The sequence below is a fragment of the Cygnus olor genome, chromosome 18 (genome assembly GCF_009769625.2).
Source record: "Cygnus olor isolate bCygOlo1 chromosome 18, bCygOlo1.pri.v2, whole genome shotgun sequence".
Classification (NCBI taxonomy): domain Eukaryota; kingdom Metazoa; phylum Chordata; class Aves; order Anseriformes; family Anatidae; genus Cygnus; species Cygnus olor.
In genome coordinates, this window is record NC_049186.1 from 4,374,072 (window position 1) to 4,400,793 (window position 26,722).

General features: G+C 52.4%; 1 protein-coding gene and 1 long non-coding RNA gene across 20 annotated transcripts in view; both read left to right on the plus strand.

The window, feature by feature from the left end:
- Window positions 1-3,915, plus strand: part of SEPTIN9 (septin 9) — a 129,568-nt gene extending 125,653 nt beyond the window's left edge. For all 17 annotated transcript variants that reach the window (XM_040530140.1, XM_040530138.1, XM_040530142.1 and 14 more), the window contains 2 exons: window positions 665-716; window positions 1,564-3,915. In XM_040530140.1, the coding sequence (XP_040386074.1) occupies window positions 665-716; window positions 1,564-1,699 (188 nt within the window). In that variant the 3' untranslated portion in view covers window positions 1,700-3,915. The remainder of the gene's footprint in view (window positions 1-664; window positions 717-1,563) is intronic.
- Window positions 3,916-8,073: 4,158 nt separating this feature from the next.
- LOC121056809 overlaps window positions 8,074-26,722 on the plus strand; it is a 124,906-nt gene continuing 106,257 nt past the window's right edge. Inside the window, exons 1-2 of one of the 3 annotated variants that reach the window (XR_005813506.1) lie at window positions 8,074-9,071; window positions 25,119-25,201. This is a non-coding gene — a long non-coding RNA (uncharacterized LOC121056809). The other 2 variants (XR_005813505.1, XR_005813507.1) reach the window with 2 other exon arrangements.

The following is a 26,722-nucleotide window of genomic DNA, read 5'->3' on the forward strand; positions in this document are numbered from 1 at the left end:
TCCCCTTCATTTGACAGATTTCTCTCATTTATGATTCTCTTTTATAGGAATCCCTCGTTGAAGGATTGCTTAATTAACAAGGATGCCAGGAAAATCAGTGTATTTTAAATCTCTGCTGCCCTCTTGTGCTCTGTCCTTGGAAGTTCTGAGTTTATGGGGCTCAGGGTGGGCTAAGAAACACGCATTGCCTTCCGTGTCAGTCTCCCCGTGCCGAAGGCAGATGCCACACAAGGAGCCCATGGGCAGCCTTTGCAGAACAGTGTTACTTGTTCTCTTGTGATTTCTGCATTCTGTTCAAAAAAAAAATCAAAAAAGGCAGTTGAGATTCTAAATTCAAACGCCTAGCAAACTGCTGGCTGTCATTAATTGTGGCGGAGCAGCACCCCTTGCTTTTTCCCCCCAGCCTCTTGCAAACACTACTCCTTGCTCTAAGCCCTGTTAGCACGCAGTCGTGCTGAGCTGGGCAGGTCGGTGGGTAAATCACTGGCCTTACAGCAGCAAAGAGGACTCCCGAGAGTCCTGCACATGTCGCCCTTGGGCTGGGTCCCTGTCTCAGCTCCCCACGCCCCGGTGAAGCCCCATTGCACTCTTCCTCCCCTGGCTGGTTGCCACTCGTGCCCTGGCTGTGCACTGATGGGTTTCTCTCCCTCTCTCCCCCTCGCAGTGGAGAACACGACACACTGTGAGTTCGCCTACCTGCGGGACCTCCTCATCAGGTCAGTAGGGCCGTGCCGCTCCCCGGAGCCTTCAGTGACTGGGTAGCATCCAGAGAAAGGGGAGAGCCCCGCTGGGACGCAGCCGCTGCTTTGCTCCCCTCCATCCCACCGTGCTCCCATCCCAGCCCTCCGCGCTGCTGCAGCCCCGCTGTGGGATGGCCCCACACAAAGGGATGTGGCTGCAGGGGGCTTTGCTCACCTAGGGTGCTGAGAAAAGGTTGGAGAGGAGCAGGGACGGGTTGGGACAGGCTCCCAGCCTGCTGGCAGCGTGCGGTGTGGCTGCAGCCCACCTGCCTGGAGCACCTGAGGGGCATTTCTGCCCTGGTGACCCCTCACCAGCCCCAGTTCCTCCCTGGTGCACCGTTCCCAGTCCCAAAGCATCACCCTCTTGCATCGCAGGATCGTGCTGTGGTGAGGTCTGGGTGTCCCCGGTGGGGGGAGCAGGGGGCTGAGCCCCTTGGCTGGCTGGAGGGGACGTTGGTGTCCTCAATTTGGCTGCCCTGCACGTGGAGCTGCTGCTGGCAGAGCTGTGCAGGGCTTCAAAGCCTGACCCCAGGGATTTGTAGGACTGGGATCTTCCCAGGAGGGTGTCGTACAGCAAGGGCTCCCCGCATACCAGAGCACGGGCTGTCGGTATGTGCAAAGGGTTCAGGTCTCAGTTTCTCATTGTTGCCTTTGCTTCCATCCCACACCCTGAAGATGTGCCAGGAACCAGAGAAGGGGCTGGGGTCGTTTGGGCTGGAAAGCAGAGGGTGAGGGGTGCGAGGTGGCAGCTGGGGCTGGTGCTGGGCAAACCTGCCCTGTGCCCCCAGCCCCCTGTGATCGCCCCTTGTCTCTCTTGGTGCAGGACACACATGCAGAACATAAAGGACATCACCAGCAACATCCACTTCGAAGCCTACAGGGTGAAGAGGCTGAACGAGGGCCAGAGCTCGCTCTCCAACGGCGTGACCGACAAGGAGCTGGTGGCTAACGAAATGTAACCGTCTCGCTCTGTAGCCAGGACCTCGCTCGCTCACGCTCGCTATTTCTCCCCTCTTCCCCCTTTATTTTTATATAAATCCTCTGCCACTGTCCCTCCTTTCCCCCAACCCCCCGCCAATGTTAACTGACCAAATAACCAGCTGTCGTGCAGTGGGGTGGCCGCTCGTCCCCCCGCCTCGTGGCACGGGTTTCCGTCTCAGCCCCGTCAGGCAGGAGGGGGCTGTCGGGCTGGGGACCGTCCCCCGCTGGGGTCGGGCTCTCGCTGTCCTCCAGCCTAATGGGGCAGCCTCCTCCCGCTGCCCCAAAGCTGTGGGATTTAGGGGTAGGGCAGCGGGGCAGGGATCTCCTGCCCCCTCCGTGGTTGTCCCCAGGGGGCATTTGCCAAAGGCCGAGTACCTCTGCCCTGTGGCTTTGCCATTTTTCTTCTCCGTCCATTGAAGGCAAGGGTTTCTCCGTGTGAATGTAGCCTCCAGAAGCAAGGTACGGTGGTATGAAGAGAGCAAGACGGTGACATCCTTGTCTCCTGCCTCCTCCTCCTCCTCCTCTTCCTCCTCACGAGCCCTCCGCGGTCCTCCAGGAGCAGCCAGCCCCGACCCAGCCCCCCCACCCTGCCTACACGCAATAACCTGGGAGCCTTTAGGGGTTACCCGTGGCCCGGCAGAGCTGCCCGCTCTGGGAGAAGTGCCTTTTAGGACTGTTACCTTGCAATAGTGGAACTGGGGGGCGGGGGGGCTCGCGCTGGCCGTCTTCGCAGCCTGGAAAATGCTTCCCCGAGCTGCAGCGCTTTGCAGAGACTCCTTTTCCCCTCTCACTTGGACCATAGGTATGGCTGAGTTCCTGGGAAGCCTTGTATATTTATTTTTAATTCGGTGGGGTGTTTTATGCCATTGAAGGCTCAAAGTTTCTTTGTCTGAAGGGGGCTGAGAGCAGAACGTCTCTGCAAAGCGGCGGTGGGGAGCGGAGGTTTGTCCTGTCTGACCCTTGTCATTATCGGGCTTTTCCATAAGACAGAGGAGGCCGCTAGGGTTTTTTTGTGTGTTTTTTTTTTTTTGCATCCCCTGTGTGATGTGTATGTGCGTAACACGCTCCTCGATATGCCTAGCCCTTGTGCAAGGGGACCGTGCCCATATCGGACTGAGCCCCGCATGCCCACATGCACAGACCCGGCCCTGGGGAGGGCTGCTGCGGCCCCCCCCTGCCCTGGGCACTCTCCTTTCAGCTCTGCCCCCGTGTGCCTCGTGTTTCCGTGGGTCTGCAGTAAAAAAGACCCTGCACGGGTGTTAAACAACACCGCGTGGCTTGTGAGCGGGTGGTCTTGGAGCAGAGCTCTGCAGCCCTTCTGCCCTGCCTGCCTTTCTGTTGTCAGCTCCGCCAGTCTCCGCTCCCCTCTCTAAGGGACGAAACTTTACACGAATCACCCTTTTTTTTGGCATGTGCTAAGAGGGCAGCGTGCCCCCAGTGCCGGGGGACACGCGCAGAGCTCACCCAGCGGCCCCGCCACAGGGCAGAGCCGGCGGCTTCATCACAGGGGGGCAGAAGGAGAGGAGAGGGGTTGTGCTCGCCCTGCTCAGGATGCCCAAACGTTGTGCTCGGGGGGGGGGGTGGGATTTGCAGGTTTTCCCCACACATCGCCCCCCGTGGGCAGCCAGAGGGGTGCTCGGGGCCATCCCCGGGCCGTGCCCAGCTCCGTGCTGCCCCGGGGATGCTGTGGCCGTGGCGCAGGGTGCACGTCGCACAGAGGCTCCGCTCTCCCCCAACTCGTGTTTTCCCCTCCGCAGCAGCACGCGGGAGGTCTGCTGAGCTGCTGGGGAGGAACAGTTATGTACTTGCTGACTTGCTATATTTTAGCAAAAACAAACAAAATGTATTAACTGAAAAAAAGTATATATATTTCAAGTGTTAAAAAGACTATTAAGGGGGAGAAAAATCTCTTGTGTGAGGCACTTCTGCAAATGTCATCTTCAACTTTTTGTTTTTCCTCTAGTCGATATCTCAAGCTGGGCCAAGCAAGACACGCCGCTTTCTCCTTTGTAACCTGATTTTTTTTTTTGAAGAAAAAAAAGAAAATAATACAATAAAAAAAAAAACTTCATCCAGATCTATTAAAATGGCCTTTTGGGGGTTATAAGCATTATGACAAATTTAGTCCATTTTTGTATAAATAATAGTGTTTAATATGTATTTCCCAAAATAAATGTTTCGAATGCAAATAGAAGGAGGCTTGTTTGGAAATGTCTGGGTTTTGGGGACGTCCCCAGCTGGGATGGGATCGGTACTGCACGGCTCCTGCAGGGCTGGGGGGGAGAGGAGAGGCTGCAAGGGCTGTGCCCAATTTGGGGTGAAGGTTTTATTTATTGCTCATCCCTTCGACTCTTCCTCCCTTGGCTTTCTGGCCCGGTTGCTGTACCAAAGGGTGGAGCTGCCGGTGCTGAGCACCGCGGGGAGGCACGGGTGCCCTTGGAAGCTGGCATCACCCCGAGCCTGCTGAAAGCCATGGTCTTCCCCAGTGTCCCAGGCAAGACATCGACCTGTCTGGGGCTTTAATCTGTATTTATGCACCTATTGTGTTTTTTTCTCCTCGAGGTGATTGAACTGCATGCAGACAAGACCAACGGGACAGAAGGCTCCTTGCTTTGGGCTGGGTTGGGCTCCCTGTGGGCGTGTAGGGTGCAGGACCGCCTTTATGGAGCTGTTTTTTGTGCTGGCACCTGGGATTCAGAGCAGGGGAAATCAGACCGTCGTGTACGGCATCCAGGGAGGTGTGCAGTACCTTGTCGGTGGGCCCCCTGTTGCCCGAGTGCGAAACTTAGCCCAAGTGCTGCCCTTTTTTTATTGCCAAGTGAAGCCCTGCAGCTCGTGGTGGCTTTGGCTCAGGCTCCTCGCAGCCCCGGCTCCTCTGGGATGGGGCTGGGGAGTTCTCGCTGCCGTAACCAGAGCAAGACCCTGAGCAAAAGCTCTTAGGGGGGAAAAAAAATCACCATGTGATTGTAGTGATTGCAAGCATGGGCCGGGGGCTCGGCTTCTGGACAAGTCTGCAGCAGCTGTCCCCCCCCCAGCACGTTTTTCCAGCACCGGTGTCAGCTTTTTGCAGCCTTCCTCAATGCCAGTGGCTGCCCATGGCCATGGAGGGGATGAGGCAGAGGCTGCACCGGGGTGGGCGCTTTTTGGGACCGAGAAATGGTTTCTCACCGTGGCGAGGGGCGGCCGGGCAAAGGTCCCTGCTCAGCACTAGGGGCAGCTTTGTTTAGCCCAAGGGAGGGGCTCTTGGGGTCGGAGGTGGGCTTGCGGGGATGGCTCCCAGGTGCTCTGAGGCTCTGGAGCAGGGGAGAGCCACGATGACCCGATGGGCTGCAGGAGCAGGGGGCTGTGGGGTGCCACAGCAAAACCCCAGCTCGGGGAAGGGTTCGCCGTGGTGAAATCGCCCCCTCTCCCCAGGGGCGTCCCAGGAGCGGCGGCTGGGGAGGTTTGGGGCAGAGCAGTCAGTAAGGGGCTGTTTGCACATCCCCGGCTGTCTCAGAGGGACGTTCGCCTAACGATGCCGTGGCTGACAGAGGGCCTTGCACTAACAGCTTATAGAGTGGCCTCGCCTCAGCAAACGAGGGAAATGAAGATGAATGAGGGTTTAATTACCGAGCGGAGCAGGGCTTTCCGCAGTGACGGGCACTCGCTCCCATTCGCTTTGAAAACCGGGGGGGAACCGAGCACGGCCGAGTGTCACCGGGGGGGACAGGGATGCGAGCATGGCCGGGTGGCACAGGGGGGGACGGGTGCCCGGCCGGGGTGCTCCTGGTCCAGCCGACCCCGCGAGCATCTTGTGCAGAGGCTGCCTACAGATCATACGAGTGAAAGGGAGTATAAATAATTAAAGCAGCTCGTAGCGAGTAGTCCCCAAAACATCTGCCTGATTTAAAACTAATTACTCGGACGGTAATCACCTCCAGAAGCACGCGGATTTACCCACAGTACTGCTCTTCCCTCCTCTGCCTTGCTCTCACCTGCTCCTGACTGATCCCAGGCATCGGCACCCAGATTTATCGCTCACCTGCAGCACGCAATAACCGGTGTTGTACTCATCCATCTCCCTCATTAGTAACTTCATTGAAGAGCTGTTCACAGATGGATAAACCCTCTCTGGGTGGTAGTCCAAGGGTTGGCAGCAGTGCTCAAGGTCCTTTCGGACGAGCCTTTGCTACCCTAGAGGCTGGGCACCTTCGCCCACGGCATCCCATCATCGGGATGCGTCACCCGCGCAGCCTGAGCTGCTGCCAAGGGGCTCTCCTGGACTGTAACTTCACGCCGAGCTGTGGTGCTCATCAAAACCCCATCGCAGCGACGTGGGACCTGTCCTCATGGGAAACTCCGCCGTTTGATGTGCAAGCCCCTCTGCAGCAGGCATATGCAGAGCTGCCTTTCTCCAGCTCTAATTACCGTGAGGCTGCTGCACTGCAGTTGGGAGCCTGAGGTTTTTGATCATCTCTGCTCTGGCTGCAGTGGGAAGGATTTGTCTGTCCACCCATCCCTGCTGCCCCCTCGCACCACCCCACTGCTGCTCCTTCTCAAAGCCAGAGCAGAAGGCTTTCCTCCTTGTCCCCAGCAAATCCGAGTCTGTAGCTCCCTGCTGTGCTTTGCTTTGTGTTTACCTGGCTGAGCGCTGTCTGGTCCTGCACAAATTGGTAATTCTCACCGGCAGCCTGATGGAGGAGCAGCATTGCGCTGCGTTGCTTCATTTAGGAAAACAGAGTAATTTATTTCTAACTTATGGGATTCAGGAGACTTCCACCTGCAGCCCACAATATTTTCTCATTAACACTACCCAGCTAAGCTAAAAACTGCAATTTCAGAAGTCGTGCTTCCATCAAAGGCACGTTACTTCCCAGGGACTCCAAAAGTTTACTGAAGCTTAAAGACATACCCCGCAGCACATGGTAATGTACCAAATTCCCCCTCCATATAACTACTGGAACCATTTCTCCTGCAGGTTTTGGTCCCCTGCACCACCCCTATAGCCCCCAGCAGCTCCCCCCTGCACAGAAGCAGGATACGTGCCTGCAGCAAGCAGGAATCTTGTGGCTTCATTTTGTCCATCACAGCTGGAAGCCCTCGCTAACAAAGTTGGTGGACCTTATTTTAGATGTAAAACCTGTAGCCTGGATGAACTACGTCCTGAAATAGCCTTGCTGAGGGCAAGGACGGGCGGCTCAAGGAGCCTTCATCCCCTCGTGTGCTCCTGCCCCACCAGGCACCACCTCAGCCCTTGGCCCCTCCCTGCCCTTCTCCTCTCTGCCGCAGCAGAAAGCCCGGATTCAAACCATGTTCCTAAAGCCAAATTACACACCGAAGGCTCCACGGCCCTCCTGGGAGGGTCAGGGCACTCCTCTATAAATAACTGTCTCAATATGTTTAATTTGCAGATGAAATTAAGCCTGGGAAGAAAGGGAAGCCTGCCTTTTCATGTGTGGGCTGTCCGGCTTCGCCTTGAATATCAAAGTGAGAGGAGTTACAAAGCACCGGCTCTCCCGGATTAGCTGAGGAACCTTGTAGGTCCCAAGTGGCGGCGGTTACAGGATCAAAAGGTGTGGGACTTATGCGGGAAGCCAGGCAAAGCCCAGGTGGCTCCCAGGTCAGCCCCAGAGAGCCCAACCTCGGGGCAGCTCACAGCACTGAGAGCTCCAGCGAGACGAGGAGGTAGATGAGGAGCCAGGTTGGGGTTTCACGTGGGCTTTGGATTAAATATTAACTTGCTACGGCGGGTCACGGGGATAAACATTTTCATTAATCATGAATGTGCTCATTATGATGCTGAGAACAGGCTGCAAGAGCTCCGGCTGCGCACCCACCTCCCGGTCTCTGCGCAGCGCTCTCTGAAACCACCAGCCTTTAGGCCGCCTCCAGCTGGAAAACTTTTCCCACAAGCAATCAGCCAAGATTTTACCGGTTAGGTTTGGAAAGCATCAGCAGAAAAGCTTTTGGATGAAGCTGAAAGGACAGGAGATGTCCCCCCAAGCAGCCCAAGGCAGTGTCCCCCTGCGCTGCGGGGGCTTTGCGTGCACCGTGCTCAGCGGTGCCGATGTGTCTGCACAGAGCAGAAACCGAGCGGGACACTGCACCGGGCCTGCACTGCAATTACAGCCTGTTGACATTTTTCATGGTAAAAATACTTAGCTGAAAAAAGGCCCTCTTCATCATCCATTTTGTTAGAAAACAGGATTTTTCCGTCTTTTCTCTGATTTTATTGAACCTTTCGATCACATTAACTTTCTTCGGCTTCCCTTCCCTTCTGTTTTTAGCCGCTCCTTTCAATTATTTTGTGCTTTTCTTTTTATTCCAGTAATTTATTTTTTTTAAAGACTTGAACAGAAGGAAGAGGGAAGACTGATGAAAATCTACACTAGAACAGAAAGGGGATGTATGGCGGAGAGTCTAAGAATCTTCCATTAGCAATATTTAATAAGGAAAAGAATTACTGAGAAAGCTGAGATGTCTGCAAATGACTTCTGAAGCTCTCCAAAAGGGAAGGGAGCTTAGCTAGCAGAGGAGAAAGCCATCTGATGGGTAAAGGTGCGGAGCACTGGGAAGGAGGTGGAATTGGCATCGCTGATGGTGTTCTCCCCTGCTCATGGGTGAGGGGTGCTGGGGAGCGTTCCCAGCAAGGGGGCTGCAGCTGGAGGGCAGGGATGGGTTGTGCCACAGCTGCTGGCGCCTTTGGGCAGGGTGTCTCTGGGCAGAAACGTGGATGTGCACCCAAACAGGGCCCCATCCTGCCACCTCCTCGCTGCTCGTTCCCCCAAACCCACAGTGAGGGCTCCTTTCCCCACCACAGGTGGGATGGGTGATGGATGGTCTTTGCCTTTTCTGAGCACCTCTGCAGCGCAGGAGCAGAGGGCAGGTGCTGCCCCACGTCCCACTGCTCTGGGGGCTCTGGTCCTGCCGCCAACCCGCCTCAGTGCGGCTTCTCTTTTATTTTTAGCAGAGTGCAGCACATGCTTTGTGTTCCTTGCTGCAGGAGAGAGCTGATTAAAACTGTTTGTTTGTTTGTTTTTCCCTACCATCAGCTAAGCTACGGTGCCAGAGCACGGATGTCAGCTTTGGAGTATCTGCGACGTGACCCTTGGTAGGATGAGCGCCGCTGCGATGTCATAAAGCGCTTCGGGTCATGCAAGCGTTGCCGGAGAGACAGCACAAAGACAAGGTTTGTGCAACAGCTAGGGGTGTGGGGACAAATCCTCCGAGCCTCCTGCACCTGCAGGGCCACCACGATGCTCCCCTGCTCCTGCTGCTTGCTGGGCACTGAGGCACTGGGTGCTGCAGCAAGTGCCACCTGCCCGCATCCTGCTGTCACCATGCGAGACCAGGGGAACTGGAGGCGACCTGGTGAGTGGCTGCACAGTTGTGCCCCCTCCTGCTGCAAAATTAGCTTCAGTTAGGAGCAGTAAGTGCTATCAGCTGCTGGTGCAGGTGCTCCACTCCTAACCTCCCCAGAGGGCTTAAAAGCAGCAGCTGTTTGCTCTTAGAAGTGGTGGGGCTAAATGCTGGGTGGGAAGCGAACTGGTGCTGAGCCAGGCTGCACATCTGGGTCCTACTGGCAACACCTGAGGGATCCAGAGCTGTGTTTGGGAGCTGCTGTACGTGGCAAGGTGTGCTCGGTCAGTCTGTTCGGTTTAAATGCAAGTATAACTTTCCTGGTGGTGGGCCAGCTTTGTGCCGGGGCTGTGCTGGTGTCTTGTTGCGTGTGCTTTACCTTGAGGAGGAGTTAAATGATTTGGGGTGTTTGGTTCTGATCATATAAAGTGGGATATTTGGGGAGAAGAAGAAAGAGGTGCTTGTTTTAAATGTACTTGATTGCCTCTTACTTGCAGCCTGAGCTCAGACTAAGGACAAGCTCCAGAGCAGGAGCAGGGACCAGAGGGACACAGAGGGAGGAGAGGGCAGCGAGTGCTGATGGCTAAGGCGGATGGGATCTTTTAGTAGCCAGAGCCCCCACAGCTTCAGGCCTCCACTTCTATTTAAGCACACCTTATAGATGTGTATTTCACACTGACTTTTCTGGGGGGCTGTGGACCCCATGTCTTCCACCAAGTGGGCCAAAACAGCAGTGTCCAGGCCTTTCCTGCCGGACAAAGAGAAGGTGGGGGCTGCAGCACTGTGTCTGGGGGCCTGCAAAACTGCTGAGGTGCCTGGATACCCTGGGCACGGACCTGGAAAATCCTATATTATAGCTGTAGGTACTGTATTGAAATTATGTGCTCAGAGGGCTCTTGTATCTCTGTTTGCTGTCATTCTTGCCTGGGGCATGTCACTGCTGGGGACAAATTGGTCACTTAATGTTTCCTGTGTCTTCAGGTAGCGTGGCCATCACCCCTGCTGCAGGTTTCCTGTGCTTCCCATCAGTTATTTGGGGTTGGAGCTGTGGTAGTCTGTCCATATAGTCCCTGCTACTTATTCTGGGGATCCAGCTGCCTGCAGTGTGAATGGTTGTGCTTAAATTAAGCCTGCTGAGCAGATCCAAGCCGGGCCAGGTGAGCGGTGGGGCTGGTGGAGGGGAGCAGCACCAGATCCTCTGCAGGAACATGGCTGAGCTTCCACCAGCTGGTGGCACTGAGTGCCCCTGTGTCTCTACAATGTGCTTTGGGTGGGATGGAGAGGGCGAGGGACTGTCACCTAACATGTGCCCGTCTCCTGCGCTCCTCCGCTTGTGATGAGCGATCGAACTGCAGCCGTTCGGCTTTGTAACCCCAGCCAGCGCTCAAAGAAGCATTGCTCCCTAAATATTGCAGGAAAGGTGTTCTGAGCCTTGGCTGCTTTGTCTGGGAAACGGTCTCTTCTGATTCAGCGTGTTCAAATCATCTTAACAGTTCTTAGTGAGAAAAACCCGCTGTATCCTCAAGGCAAGTATATTTGGGCAAAGCAATAAGACTTTAAGAGGTTTGGAGGTTACAGTGGGAAACAGCAGTTATTCCCAATAAGCAGTGTTAAATGAAGTGCTGCTGACAGTAGCCTGAGGCAGGTTCAAGAGTCTCAAGATTTGCAACTAAGAGATTAACCAAAATAGATGTCTTATTACAGGCAAGTTTGTATCTAAATCATTTAAAGTGCCTTTAGATGCTGTAATGTTTTTCCTCCTAAGTGCTCACAGTATATCTGCGGCTTCCTCCTGGCTCTCGTGAGTGAGTAAGGAAAGGGACCTTGATCTCAGTGAGTTAAAGTCCCTCTGATAAGAGGGTGAGGAGTGTAGTGTTGCCAGGTTCCTCTTTGATGGGAGGCTGCATTAGTGGTGCTTGCATCTTGCACAGAGAGACCCTGACCACGTCTTCCCTCCTGTTCCCTGATGGATGCTCAGCTGCATGGCTGGACAAGGGGTACAGCCAGGGAAGATGCACTGAGCAGGGGAGTTTGCCAAAAGTCAGTTGTAAAATGCCTGTGGAAGATCTGCAGCCATGTGCCCTGAGTTTTCTCTTCTGTGCTGAGCTGGCACTGGAAGGAAGTTTGGTGTAGGGCTGGTGTTACAGGGTTACTTAGCACAAATGATCTGCTGTCGATACAGGCAGTCACTGGCATTCAGTCACGGCTCCAACTTGGACATGGTGAGGTTTTAATTCTGACTGGGGTGAGGAATCAACAGATCACAGGGGAATTGCCTGCAGAGGATGGCCAAGCTCCACATTCCTCTAGGGAATTAAATCTGACCTGGTGATGGCGTTGTTTGCCCTGTCCTGCATGCATGTGAGAAGTCACTTCAAAAGCAGCATAATGGAAATCCAAGTTACCTTCCTCTTTTTGCCTTTCACCTTGAGGAGCTGGTGGCAGTAACTCACTGCGAGGGGGCAGGACAAGGGGGCCGAGTGGCCTCATCCTCTCCAGCACTAATGGCTTGGCTGGGGGTTCTCTGTGTGAATTAAAACACTTCTGTGAGCTGAGGAAGGGTTGACTTTCTTGCTTTTTAATAGATGGGGGAACTGCATCTCAGGCACGGGGCTACCACCAGCACTCCATTTTCCCCTTCAGTAACATAGAGCAACATTGGATGCTGTGTTTTGTCTCAGGGCTCCTCCGTGGTACATGAATGACAGCTGCCTCCCTCCTCCTTTAAAAATAACAGGCAGCACCCCGCCCACACGCTTACCTTACTCTCGGAGCTGGGGTTCAGGCCCACAAATAGCCGGAATATTCCTGTCCCTGGGGCCTTTGAGAAGTGTCGGGGAGGCCGCCTCCCTCGTTGGGAGGGTGGAGCCTACCCCTCCAAAGTATTTGTTTTCTGCAAGTAACCAGTATCCCAATAAAATTAGCTGTAAAAAGAAGTATTTGGAAACCCTATTTGTTTTCAGAGTGCTTAGAGCAGCAAGGCAGAGCCTGGCACTGCCCTGCTGGGCCCCTCAGGGCTGCTGGCAGTGCCCCAGACCTGTGTGCAGGGGAAATACTGGAGCTGTGGCCTGGGGGCAGGCAGGACACGAGGGATCAGCCTTGGTGAGTCCATCACAACAGACTCTTCCATCTCCTCTGGCACCATGGAGGTATTTCAGATGCACGTGGATTGTTGTGGGTGCCAGAGGTTTGGTTTTGTGCTGGGTGTCACAGCAATCCCAAGGGAGGGTGGGCCCTGAGGTGTTGGGGTGCTGAGCAGTGAGAGCAGAACTGTTTTTTTGTGACCACCAGAGGCTGTCGTTGGCTTTCTCCAAAGGGAGCCTCAGGCATTTGGGTCATGATCCCCCTGAGAGAGATCTAGGGAGAGGCAGCTCTCGTCTCTGAAATGTTTCACGAAGTCTGTCTCCTGCTGGATTTTTTTGGCAAGAGAGACTTTTATTTAGCATGAGGTTTTAAAAGTGGGTAATGTGAAACAGCTGCTCTGGTTGTAAGCAAGCCAGGAGCTGAGAAAGAGGGCAAGGCCTGTGGGTGTTTCACTTGCAGATGTTGGCTAACAGGAGACTTTTCTTTTTAACTGGCATCAGGAAGATATTTTGGGTCTTGGGATCCCAAATGCCAGCCCCGAGATCTTGGTGGGTCCAAAGGGTGCCCGCACTGTGAGGCATTGAGGCTGGTGTTGAAGGAAGGGGCAGAGGAAACTGCAGGGCTTTGGGAGAGGTGTAAGAGGGTGAGACTTCTGTGTGTCTTTGCGTGGACTTGTAAAAGGATTTAAAATACCCCAAACCCTACAGCCCACTGATTTCAAGGGGCATGTCAGCTGTATGGCTCGGTGTGCCCCAGCCTGGAGTACCCCAAGGTGTGTCCCATCCTCATGTACTACCTGCAGCAGCTGTGGGGTCAGGACACCTTGGGACTGGCACCTTACAGAGACAATCTGCCTGGGGTGAGATGAATTGCTGCCTGGAAGGGCTGGTTCTCAGCTCATCACAAAGGCAGTGAGGATGATTTGTCTCCCACTTGGATGTCGGTGCCAAGGTATAAAAGTCACTCCTATAGTCTCTACTAGAGACCTGACCTGGACAGAGAGTCTTGGAGAGGGGCTCATCCAGCCCATGTTCACCTTTCTGGCCATCAGATGCTATGGCGGAAGATACAAGAAACCTATGATCTTCCTGGAGAGGAGGCTTTTCCTAGTTAGGATGCAGAAGGTTTTATCCTTTTCATTAGATGAGTATTCAAATAATTTAACAGTGGATGTTCTCATTCTTCATATAACAGTGGAGTTGTTTTCGTGGCTCTAATGCTCTCATGACCTCAATAATATCTTCTGTGAGTGCGTTTGTCAGGTTAATTATGCATTAAGTTTGCATAAGGCTTTTCCTTTTTTAATCAGTTTTAAACCTGCTGCCTTCAGATGTGCTGGTGCTGTCAGGAGGGCTGGTAGGAGGACCGTTCCCGCCTTCATATCCTGCTGTTTCTTTTGTACACCCTTAGTCGCCTTTATTTGTGACTTTGCTAAATAAGCAGTCCTGAGACTTCTGGCTGTTTCTCTTTTTTCTGGAGATCTCTCTTCTTTCTCTTTGTTTACCTCCTTGTTTTATCTTTGATTTCTTAACAATTTCCTTTTGAGGAGGACAAGCTGTAGCTTTCCTTCTCTGCAGACTAACACACCTTGCAAGTAAGGGTTATTGTAAGGTTAAAGAAGTGAGTTGGGTAATGCTGGGTTCTTTCTTCAAGGCAAGCATTTGTTTGCAAAGTAACTTGGCAGTCTTGTGTATTTTGGATTTAGGCATCCTGGTGTATAAGCCAAAGCTAACAGGCATTAATTAGCTGGAGGACTGGGACTGTAATGAGGGCAGTCACTCATATAAGTTGGCATTTTTACTTTAAATGCAAGTGGTTAAAGGAAAAAGTGTGCTGAAAACATCAGTGTTAAAAGATGTTATATAAACAACATGCTCTGGGTGAGAGTTAGGGAGGCAGTCAGGAGAAGGAGTAACAGCCAGGTTGCTGGTGCAGCGGTGCCCTGTATCTCCTTTCTATAGCAGGAAAAAGTGGTTTTAAAACCAGAGCATAGGGAAGGATGGTGTGAGTTGGAAGACCTTTTCTGGCATATTGGGAAATGCACAGGGAAGTTCTGTCCCTGGAGGATCCCAAAAAGCTAGTCTGTGAAGGTAATGACTCTGGGTTGGAGAAGTATCTCAAGGTCCTGAGTGTGCAGCCCAGTATTTAATGGGGATCCCATAAACCACCTCTGAGACACTGCTGGGCTCAGGACTGAGCTCCTTCAGGTGGGGCCTGCATGGAGGAGAAGCTCTGAGCAAAGCCCCACGGGAGGAGAGGTTGAACACCAGCATGGCATAGCTGGGGCCAGGGACACTTGGAGACCATGCCCCAAAACCAGAGACGAATCCATGGAGTGGATTTGGGCATTGCTGTACCTTTAGGTCACAGTCCTGGGGTGGGCGTGTAAAATGGGAGGAGGAAGAAAGCAGTCAGCTCCCAGATCTGGGATACCTGGCAGGGCACCCTGGTGATGCCCGGAGCATCTCTGGAGCAGGAGATTTGGGACTGGCCTGCATTTGGGAAAGCCGTGGTGCTGAGCGCTCACTGTCATATGTGGGCTCTGCTACTAGCTGAGCAAGGCCTGGCAAATCTGGGTCCCCACCGAGATCGTGTTCCAGGTCAGGGTCTGGCCAGCTGGGACTGCTGAGCATGAACCCAAAGCTCACCTCTGAGCTGCACGGGGGTGCTGTAGCCTGTGTGTGACCTGGCAGCTTTGTGTGGAGGCTGTGCATGGCAATTAGCACTGGCCACCACTGTCACTTGCAGATTTTAACCATTTTTCCCCTTCTCAGAGACCAAACTGTCTGTAATGATGGCCAGGACCTTTTTCTCTGGGTGATGTGTGGTGAATGGGAGTGCAGAATGCAAACCAAACCTAAGCATTGTGCTCTTCTGCCTTCAGTTAAGAAGCTTAATGTTTTAGCTAACTGTGTGCAGACAACCTCCACACACAAACCAGAACATTCCAGTCCCCCGGTGTCACTCGCTCCAAGCTTCACCACTAACCTCTCCCGAGTGAGCCCCTTCTGAGCGGCCATTTTGGGGTGTGCGGAGTCGATGTGGTATTCGGCCTCTGTGGTGAGAGAAGATGGCGGCGCAGAGCCGCGGGCGCTGCTCCTGCTCTGTGTGTCCCGGCGGACGGCCGGGTGCCGTGGTGCCTTCTGGCGAGCAAAGGCACTGAGGAACAAACGGGCGGCGGCCCCTCCTCGGGTGATGTCTGCAGCACCAGGACCCCCGCCTCCCACCCCCTTTGTGCATGTCTTCTCTTAATTAATTAACGCCGCATTCATCACTGCTTAATTCCTGTTTCCGTAGCACCCGGGGAGGGGGGCTGTCGGTGCAGGCGGGCGCTGAGGTGGTCCAGAGCTGGTGGCCTCGTCAAGGAGTTTAATTAGCCCCTGGGATGGTGTGGGGTTGTTTTCTGCAGCCCCGTAATGCCCAGTTTCAAACTGGTTTGCTGCCCACTAGTGCAGAGTCTGTGCTGAGAAAATGTGCCCCCGTCCCTCTGAGGCTGGTCTGTGAATGTTTGGGGAAAGGTGATCCGCGGCTGCCCAGGATAAAACATCCCGAATTGGCCATTTTTGTGTGGTGAGGGAAGGGAAGCAGAGCACAAGGTGCTGCTTCTGTGGGGTTGGTCCTGGGGTCTCGGTGCATGGGATGGTAAGGCTGTGTGCCGGGATGTAAAGGATCCAGTCCAACCTTCTCTGCTCATAGCTGCCACTGCCGGGCTGCCCTTTCCTTTATTTTTTTTCCCCTTAACCATGACCTGTAGGCACTCCTGGTGCCTCTTCCTGACCTTGTCCCATGGCCTTGATGGGGACTGTGGCTGCAAAGCCACCCAGGGCAGCTGCACAGCACGGCTGGGCAAAACAGGTGACAAACCGGCAATGTGAGCTGCCGTGGTGCTTTCAGGAGGTACATGCAGAGCACCAGACAAACAGGGCTGAATGCGATCCATGGAGTACAGAACAAATACTACTTCTGGAGCGGTCTGGAAAGGCAGCTGACATGCTTGTCAGTATAGCTTTCTGGTGTGAATGAGATGTTAGAAGGACACCTTCCTATTTTTAGGGGTTTCTCCCCATCTTTGAACAGATGGGTGTGCTGATGCCTGTGCAAATCCCATCCACCGGGCACCATAAGACGGAACTCCCCAACCCGTGCCCGGGGAGGGAAGGTGGAGGGGGAACAAAAGCTGCAAACCCACCGCGACGCCGAGCCGGGCTCGGTGCCAGGGGTTTGGGGTGCTGTGCGTCCCCCCGGGGGCACGGGGTGGCGGGTGTCCCCCCCGAGGGCACGCGCTGCCGCGGGGTGCCACGGCGCCCTGCCCACTGCCAGGCAGGACCGCAGCATCGCTGCTCCGGCAGCCCGATGCGCGCCCGTCCCGCGTGACTCGCATACGCAATGCAGCCATGCTTAACGAGCGTGAGTAATTATGCCAGGCGGAGGGTTGGGGCGTGGGGGGTGGTCGGGGTTGGGTGTGTTGTTTTGTTGTTTTGCGTTTTCTCCTATTTTTTTCCCCCCCTTTCCGTTCCTCTTCTCTCCCCCCCGCCCTTTTTTCCCACCCCCAGCCCGTGGCGTTGAACCTTGGCCACCTCCTTGGTGGTGGCTTCGGGCGGGCCGGGGCCGCGGGGGTCAGTTGGCACAGCAACTGCTGCTCGGGGACAAAAGGAGGCTTTTGCAGCGACAGTAGCAGCTGCCAGCCAGAATAGCAAATCCGCGCGACTTGGCACCACTCCAGCTTCCTTGAGGGTTGCAGAGGGATGGTATGTTGGAGGGTAAGACTAGCTAATTAATCTTCCGGCAGGGAACAATGTAATATCAGACAATTACAAAGACAGAATGAAATTACTATAGTGGGAAGGCTGGCATACGAATTTCTCAAAGGGTCCATCCCTCACCCGCTGCTGTGGTACTTTATATGCGGGAAAGGCGCCGACTGTACATGCGCTTTTCTGTTGTGTGGGGTTTTTTTTGTATGAATTGAATTATATGCTTGAGGAGGGGCAAGGGGATCCGAGCTCGATTGCAGGAGCTTTTGAGGAGCAAAAGGCAGAAAGAGTCATTCCAAGCAGAAAGGTTTCCTGTCAACCTGTCGGTGCGTCGCTGATGCTGTGGGCTTACGGGGTTGGGTTTTTTCCTGTTCTTTTCTTAATGATCGCGCTGTGATGCCTGATGACGAGAGGTTTTGGGAGGGGGGTCTGGCTGCCAAGCAGAGGGGAGAGTCATTTCCTTCATTCTTCCAGCATGGAGAAGCCCTCGAAGAGGTTTGGGAGCTGCTGAAAGTTATTGGGGAAACACACCTACCAGCTCAGTGGTGGTAATTGCCGATAATTAGCTGTAATCACTGCTACCTACAGTTGGGATGCTGTGATGAATAGGGCAGTACAAGCCGCATGGTGCAGGCTCCCCGTCTGTTTATTTGCAGTGGGGAAAGAATTAGGAAAGTCTCATTTATTCTGGAGCACAGGAAAGCATCGGTGGGAGCTCAGCCTGCGGAGCATTAGCATAGGAAACCACTCCTCCTCCTCCTCTTCCTTGCAGGGCGTCAGGGATAAGCTAATGACTCTCCTCCCTCCGCATCCCTCTCCCAGGATGAGGCTTAATGTGGCGGGATCTGTGACTGTCATTAAAACCCAACGTGAGAACAGGATTGTTCCAATTCTCTGCAATGCTGGGGCCAGGAGGGGGGCTGGGGTGGGACATGGGGACGTGGCCGTGAGCCTCTCTGAGCCAGGAGAGGGCTTGGAGCAGCTCCAGTTCGGCGGCTCTGCCTCCTAAGGAGTCTGAGCAGGTTTTTGTTTGGTGCCTCCACCGATCAGATGGTGCAGAGCTGATGCTTAAGCACTGCTGCAAGCCCCCTCCTGCCCTTCTTGGCGGCTGCGCTGTCGCTGGAGCTCTCGCAAAGCTTAGGCTGAATGAGATTTTATATTTCAGGCATTGCCAGCGCCAAGTGTTGGGCTGGCAGGCTGGGACCTCTTTCCCGAGTTATAGGTTATCGGGAGCTGGATGCTGCCTGGTCCTTGTTCTGCACCCTGAACGGCATCCTGGTGGGTGCCTGTCGTGGGGGTGTGAAGATAATACATGAACAATGATTCAGCTGTATTTAGGATTGGGTATTGGCCCTAATGGGAAGCAGTGATGCTTAGCCCCCATTGGGATGGCACTAGGAACCTGTGGCAGGCTGGGCTTGCCCTGTCCAGGCCCCTCGTTCAGGCCCAGCTCTGTCTCAGGCTCTGTGCACATCCATCCCGCTCCAGCAGCGCTCTCCTGAGCAGAAGATGGCCTGAACCACTTCATCGTCACTGACTGACACCAGAGATGTTTCTGTAAATTAATGACTGCATCTTCTTGGCTATGCTTCAAAGTTTTTGCTTTATGAATTTTTTATGGAGCTCTCTTTACGCAGGAAGTCTGTAGTACTGAATTTTTACCTTTTAAAGCCATACAACAGTAAGAACAAAGCTTTCATGTTCCGTTGACTGACTGAAAGCCACCCATTGTGGTCCTGCTCGTGTTGATGCTGTGGCACCAAGATGGCCGGCACAGGTGGGCACATGGAAATGTTTGTGCTAATGGGCGCTGAGACCTGAAGCTGTGAGCCCTGGGGCTGCTGAGGCTCCCCCTTACATCAGGGTGTCTCTCGCCTCGAGTCCTGCTGATCCTCTCCAAGTCAACCTCCGGAGTTGGGAAATTTAATTTGTAATAAATCTGCATTACAGTACAAGTAAATCTGCTCCAGTGGCTATAAAAATTAATTCCTGATCCTAAACATTATTATATAGCTTTCAAAATGAATTGACTGTGGTTGGTACCATAGCATGTGCCATTATTGGTAATTAGTGTAACAAAATAACACTGCTGTAATATTTCCTGTCTGCCCCTCCCCCAGTTGGGAGCCATTTCCTATTAGGGAATCAGAATTGCAAATGCAAGGCTTGTGTGCAAACTGCTCCCTTTGATTTCTTTTCGTGTGTGTAGGGAGACGATCTGCTCCTCTCTGCGTCTTGGGGCCTAGTTTTCCTGGGAGCTTTTTCTTCTGAAAAAGCTGTAGGCTGGGACAGGGCACCGCTGAAATGCGGAGCTGGAGGGTGCTGGTCCCTGCCCTGCTGCCTCTGGGGCTCCTCAGAGCTTTAGCTTGTGCTCAGTTGGTTCTGAGGCTGCTTACTGTCTCCCAGGGTCTGGCTTTCGTGTTGGCTTGCTCATGATGTGGATCTTGATGGCGTGCATAGAGATCCACTGTACCCTGTTGGCTCCATCTCAAAGCTCGGATGGCCCTAGGAGATTGGTTGGGTTGGACTATGGAGGCACCTCAGCAGCTCCATGCCCACTGGGAGATGGGGGCCTGGCAATTTGGGTCCCTCAGCCTGGACAGAGACCTCACCCCGCAGCCTTCAGTGCTGTCATCGCCCCCCTCGGACACGGGGACGGAGCAGGGGCAGCACCAACAAGGCACAGGTCCCTGCCTTGGTCCCACTTGGGCTCCTTGTTGTGCACGTAGAGGTGCTCACTTTCCAGAACCATCCTGGCTGTGGTTGGACCTCCTGTCAAAACAGAAGGCAGGTTTTTGGTCACTTGTGACCAAGGAGCAGTGGGAACAACTCGATAGGAGGTGGGATCCATCCTTCGCTGTGAGCCGAGGCCTGCTCTGTGCTTCTGGGGATGAGAGCTGAACCCAGGGCTGGGTACCGAACGCCTAGCAGTATCCTTCTGAAGAGAAATGCTCCATAAATAAGCGGCCTGAGGGGACGTAGGTGTGTGTGTTGGGGGCCTGGCTCTTCCTCCCCTTCAAAGAAAACCAAGAGCAGAAGAAGGAAGGAAGAAGCTGCAAACAGAAGGGGCGGAGGCAATCAGGTTTCCTTCCCCAAGGCAAGTAATGAGTGAAGGATTTGGCTGTGCCCCTCCTTGGGGCTGCTCGAGGGCTCCTTCCTCCCTGGCCAGGAGACACCAAACCCCGGTGCTTGTCCCTGGTGTCCTGGCGTGGCCTTTTGGGGACATCGGTACTGAGCAGTGTGGTGGTGCTGACCAAAATCACTGCAGGTGTTATATTTGTAGACATTCCCAATGGATCTTTTTAACCACCCTACATTTTTCCTCCTGAATTTGAAGCTTTCAGTGTTACCTTTCTCTGCAGCCTTGAAGGTTAGAAACTTGATTCTTAGCGGGTGGAAGCTTACGTTCTCCTGTAATCTTCTGAGTCTGGATCTAGGACTTTCATATGAAATCTTCAATTTAGAAGTTAACATCTCTGCAATGAAAGCCCAGGACCAGAGAAATGGGAAGCCAAGAGGAAGGCCTGGTTCTCATGCTATCCCCAGCATGTGTGTGGTGTTATTTCTTGAGTTTTGATTACATGACAGCTTCAGAAATCTGAATATATGCCCTGGGCTTGGTCACCCCATTTATTAGAGCTGAAAAATGCAGAAACTAAGCAGTAAAACTGAGCGGTAGGTATCTTTGCCAGCCTGGAAAACGTTCAAGACTTAGCTACAGTAATAATAATAATATCAGTACTGTTCTTGGCCCAGATGAGGGTGGTAAATCATAACTCCAAATTCCAGTGAGTCACAAAGGGAACAGGCTGTGCCAGCTGAAGCCTTTTATTTGGTCCAAGCTGGGTTTGGTAGCTGAGCCTGGGGTTTTGTGTTTCGGTTACCGTTGTACAACTGCAGTTTGCTGAAGCCTGAGGATACAAATTCCCTCCAAGCTGAGGGGATTGCGTGTTGGAAGATGATATCCTGATGACTTCAGAGCTTTCTCCAGCAGTTTTCTTCTTATGTCAAAAGATACCGAACTGATTCAAAACAGGATTTTGCTAAGAGCGAATGGATGTGTTTTTTAATGTAGAAACCCCGCAGCAGCATCAGGTAGGGCCACTGCAGTGCTTTGAAGCCTCGGTCCCCATTGCTCCTGCAGGACCAGAGCAGTGCTCTGTGGCTTCCCAGTGATGGCTGCTAGGCAGGGAGCAGCCTGTCAGTACTGGCCAGGAAAAACAGGATATTTTCTTCTATTTAGCTTCCTTATTGAAGGGTCTGTATCTCAAGCGTTTGTCTGGAATGAAACATTTTGAAGCACTTTGACCAGTTTTTCCTATCCTCTTGCTTTTGAGAAAAATGTGACTTCCCTGTGATGCCAAACATCTTTCTAGCTGGAAGTTTATTTTTTCCGTTGCTGCCCCTTCTCATGTCACTGGCAGCGAATTTTGCTGAAGTCTTTGTGCATAGGCTTCGGAATGCTCAGATTTTTCATCAAAGTGGAAAGTCTCTGTTTTTCTTTGCATGCATATTTCTGCATTTCTTCTTGGTTCTTTTCCTCCAAAACCTCTGCTTTGCCACTGCTGTGCTGATTGCTCAGCTGTTTCAAAGGACCGATCAAAGTTATTCCAGCTTCCTTCTTGGTGTGAGCCTGATTCTTCTGTGTCTTTTAATGAATGGTATAACTTCGCAGGAGAAAATTTAAGAAAACAAAAGCAGTTGCAAGTCAGTACAGTGAATGAGTTCTTACTAAAGCTAGGCAGAAATCAGATCTGTTTGCCTGGAGAACTCTGCAATCTTTGATTTCTCAAATGAATCTAGTCTCAAAGATCAAAAAAAATCGGGAAGTGTTTTGGGTCAAATTAAATATTTTATTTCAATAAAATCAAAGTATTTCCAACACATTTCTTTGTTCATTTAATATTTTATGAGATAAGCCTAAATTTATCCACAAAGTTGTTTCTCAGTGGAAAAAAGAGGTTGTTTTGTGTTTTTAATAAAATCTGAAAGTAATCTTTTCCATTTAAAAAAAATACAGAATTTCTGTCTAAAGCTGTGTCGCACCTTTTCAAAAAGGTGTTGCCTCTCTGGGTGTTGGTCCCCTGGTGCTCTGGGGTCAAAGATGAGCTCTTGCTGTTGCAGCTGCTGCAGTGTGGTCTAGAGAACTAGGTCTTCTATGTTATTTTTTCTTTTAACTATGCTCCTGCTGCAATAGAGCTGCATAAATAGGTAAGCCCAAGGCATAATAAGTCACTGGAGCATCTCCTGGCACTTGTGTGCAGGCCCTGTAGTTGCCCTTGACTCTTTGACACTTTTACTTCTTGGGGTTTGGCTGCAGTTTGCTTAAGGAACATTGGCATGTGTGGCAAGGAACCTACAAACTGGTCTCGTCTTCAGTTGTGTAAATGTGGTTTTTATTCCTTGTGCTTACGTGAAAAGACTTCTTATGAAATCCAGAAGGCAGCAAGGCAAGGCTGAGGGATGATGTGAGAACTTGTGGATGCTTCCAAGGGAAAAACCTCTAATCTTGGCCTGGCTTTATGTATGTGTAGATTTGTTTGCTTGAATTTTTAAAATGAGGAGATCACACTTTGTTAACATCATTATTATGTAGAGTGCTTCCTAAAACCGTGTTTGTTTGAGGCACGGTTCCTGATCTCTTGTCCAGACTTTTGATGTGGTAACTAAAAGGCTTGGCTTTTTACAGCAATAACGGGCAATGTAGTGCAGGGCAGAGACAGTGCAGATCTGTTCTCTTTAATGTGGGTCACTTATGCATGTGCTGGTCTGGTTGTATTTCTCCCCTGATGTTTGGCAAATGTGCTATTCATCTGTTTTCTTTGACTCTAAATCACTCTTTCTCTGCACTTGTCATCCACTTCTGCTGGCAGGTTTGCGGAGGGAAACCAGTCTTGTTTAACATCTCCACATCAACTTTCTGACAATGTAGATTGTTGCACTGGCAAAAATCACTCTGATTATACTGATTTTGTGCCCTCAAGCTTTTTCTTTTTTTGCTAGTTTTGCCCTCTGTTGATAGTTGCTAAAACGGATGCAGACCTCCCAGGGAGCCAGCCTGAGTCCATGCAACTGCACCCATTGCAAATCCAAGCCCAGGTGCAATGGGCACACACAACAGAGCAGGAACATAATGCTACTGCAGACCCGTGCCTCCCTGGCACTCCAGCTGCTGCTGCAGCTGTGCTGGTGCCAACAGCACTCTAAATCTTAGGCGGAAGAAGTCGTCAGGTTGAGGTTCTGTCCCCGTTTAAGCCAACAGGTGACTTTGGCTCAGAGGCTTTGTGGGAGGCTGCCTGTGCTCTCAAGGCATGTGCTCAGCTTGCTGCTCGTGTGCTGTTACTGGGGCACGACCAGGCATCTCAGCCTCACCTCTGCCCTGTGGAAAGGCAGAAGCTACCAAGAGGAAGCAATTTCCCCGTGCTTCAGCTGATGCAGAGCGAGGTGCTGTCTGAACGAGGGCAGGAGCAATGCAAACAATTTACTCTCCTGCTGCAAGGATGCTACAACGAGGCCTGTAAATGGCCACATAAAGGGAATCCGGGTGGGAGCTGGGAATACACTGACAAACACAATTCTCCCTTAATTTAATAGAACGGTCCATTCAGCAGAGAATATATTGTAAAGCGCTCTCAGGTTGGATGGCCTCCTATTGTGTCTGGCCTTTGAAGTGCTGATTAGCTGGGCTGGGAACATGCTGATAAAAAGTTAATTTCTATTTGCTGTTGCTTTGTAATTGGATGAACACGAAAGCAATTAAATATTAAAACATACAAACAAATAACGAAGTCACTGTAATTAGCCAAAGTTTGATCACTGTCATATTTATTTAGAAGGAGATGATACGTCTCAGCAGGTGACATTTTAAATACCCTTGGCTGCTTTGGTGTTGTCTTCAGAGAATACTGAATAATGTACGGAGGATTTAATTAAACCCCATTGTAAATCAGCTGTGATGACAGGGAAGTGACAGCCACATGTTGAAAAGAGAATTAGGCCGCAGCAAGAGAGATTAATTAACTATTTTCCACGGAGTTCAACCTAGGTGGTGTGCCCTGAGCTTGTCCAAGGAAGGGAACTTCATTTCTGAGTTGCTCTGCTCGAGGCTGGAGCCGGTGTCACACCCAAGATGTCTCGGCTCCTCGAAAAGGTGGCTGCAGCTCTTCCTGTGTCTTGTGAGAGGGGAAAGTGAGGCACGCAGTGCTGCTGGCTGGGTCCCAGCACCTTTACAGCCCCTTGGTGGGACAAGGCCAGCAGCACCGAGCCAAAACCAGCTGGGGACCTGCAGAATCCAGTTTGGCGGAGGTTTGTGTGACTGGTTTTTGATGGGCCGTGCTGTTTCAGCAGCTGCTCCCAGTGCTTCTGCTCGGTAAATGTTTTTGCAGGCCGTGGGGTGGTGAAAGCTTCCTGGGCCCAGGAGGATGTGAGAGAGAGGGTGCAGGAGCACCTGAGCTGTGCCTGGCTAACAAACAGCATTCTCAGCTGAAGGCTGTCCAGCCTGGGGTGCTCTTAATTAATTTGGTCACTTCTGCAAATACTGCTGGCTTCTGCATGTGTGGGCTGTGGGCACAGGAGGGCGGCCGGGTGCTTGTGCGAGCTGCGGCCTGCTTCAGGGCAGGGCCTGGGAGAGCCTTTCCCCCAGAGCACCCTGAGGGGCCTGCTAGGGGAACACCAGCTCTGGTGCCACCTCCAAGAAGGTTCTGGAGCACACCAGGCTCTTCCTGCTCTCCTCTCAGGCGGTATTTCGATAGCATGTGAGAAAGAAAATGCATTCCCAGCTATGCCTCTGTGTGTTTGGTAAGTGAAAACACTTCCACGCAGGTGGCTGCTGGCTGCTGTGCAGCTGCTGGGGGACAGGGTTTGTCCGGCACCGAGCAATCAAAGAAGATTAAACAGACCTAAATGTTGTAGCAGCGCAGGAGGAAGTTGGGCCGAGCAACCTCAGTTCAGCAAAACGTGCTCTCCAAACCTGTCGACAGCCCTGCGGTGGGTTTTACCCCGCTGTGCTGTGTGCTGGGGATGTGGTTAGGCGCTCTGCGGGCTCCAGCTGTGAGATGGAAGCTTCAAAACTAGAAACGGGCTGGGCAGCGGGGCTGCCGTGAGGCAGGCTGCAGAAAGCCTTGCCGGGGAAGGTGAGCGGTGCTCACAGGATGTGGTGGCGCTTTGGGAAGGTGGGGAGTGATTTGATCTCTTATTGAGCGATCCGTACATCTCCTGGCAGGGCCATCGCTGACTGCCGGGGACCTGGTGCGAGGATGAGCCGGGCGGGTTGGTGCAGAAGAGGCCGAGGCCCATCCTGCCCAGGTAAGACGCTGCCCGCCTGGGTTAGCAGCATGTGGGCGTAGCTTTCACTGCTGGAGATGATGATTTGCACATGTGACTTTGCATTTCAAAGCCCCTCTCTCCTCCTCTCTTACCAATGAAAACTGGGAATAATTGTACACATTGCAGGAAAAAATTCATTGTATTCCCAGAGGTGTGAATTAATTGATTCAGCCCAGGAAAAAGACCTGGGCACTGTTACAGCCAGCTCCCTGAAGGGATCTCCTCAGCGTATGGGTCTGATCAAAAATGCAAATAAGCTCTTAAGAGGAGTAAGGGATGGGAAAGGATGGAAAGTAATGAGGAAATGTAATATTGTCATGATGCAAACGAGTAGTGCTGCCTTCTCTGAATACAACAAAAAATGAGTTCTGCAGCCTGAAAGGGTCTTGCAATTCTGCTGGGTGTGAAGAGCAGAATGAAAACAGTGACGGGGATGGAAAATTCCCCTGTCAGGGCAGAATGAATGTCTGATTTGGCAGAGCCCTGGACTGGCATGATGCACCAGTCTGGGAGAGGGATTAAAGCGCTACCCCTACCAAAAAGGCCGTGGTGATGTGAGGCAGCCGCTGGCTGTGAGCCTTTCCTGGGTGGATGCCAGGACTACAGCCCGGCATCAGGACTGTGTTGGGTAGCTGTAGGTGTCAAGAAGGGATTTATCCTTTCCCTGTCCTTGTCCCTGACTTGCTGGCTGTGCTCTGGGTTGCTTTACCTTTTTCTGAAGCTTCAGAGAGTTGCTGGGCTCCTTTGAATCAGCAAGGACTACTTATTATTTAGCAATGGCCAGACCTCAACATTCTTGTGATGCTCTTGGTCTCTCTGCCTTTGGCACACTTTTACCGCAGCTTCTGGTCATCTACTGCAAGCCTGCAGCCTGCCAGAAGTGTGTTCAGAAGTGTTTTGTGGTGGGTTGTTGTGACAAAGATGATCCATAGGAAGTATGTAACTAACTGCCCCGGTTTGTCCCATTGAGGCAATCATTCAGGCTGTATGTGCAGTCTGTGGTGAGAGAATACCATCCCAGAAGGAAGCATCGCTCCTGGGGGCTGTCTCTGCAGGCATTAAGGCTGCCTGCATGCTGGCAGCAGACTTGCTAGACACAATGTCAAATGCAGAAAAACTTATTTTCAGATGAACCCCAGCACTGCTGGCTTCCCAGCCACTGTGGGAGGTGACACTGGACACAACTGGGAAAGCTGCAGGCTCGTAGCCGGCTGTGGAGGCTGTCAGAGCAGTGCTCTGAATGCACCGAAAGCTTTGGTTCCCAAAGCTCTGAGAAATGGGTCCTTCCTGCATCCCAAACGGAGCACCCCACCATGCTGTGCCCGTCTGATTTTATTGTGGCCATGCCCAAGTCCCATCTGTACGAGAATAATTCCACCATTCCTCGCAGGGCTGTTGTAAGGCAAATTAATGTTTGCGAAGCACTCAGATACTATGATAATAAATGCTGTGAAAGCCCAGGAGAAAATTAATAGCTCATTATTTAGAGCAGGACTTCAA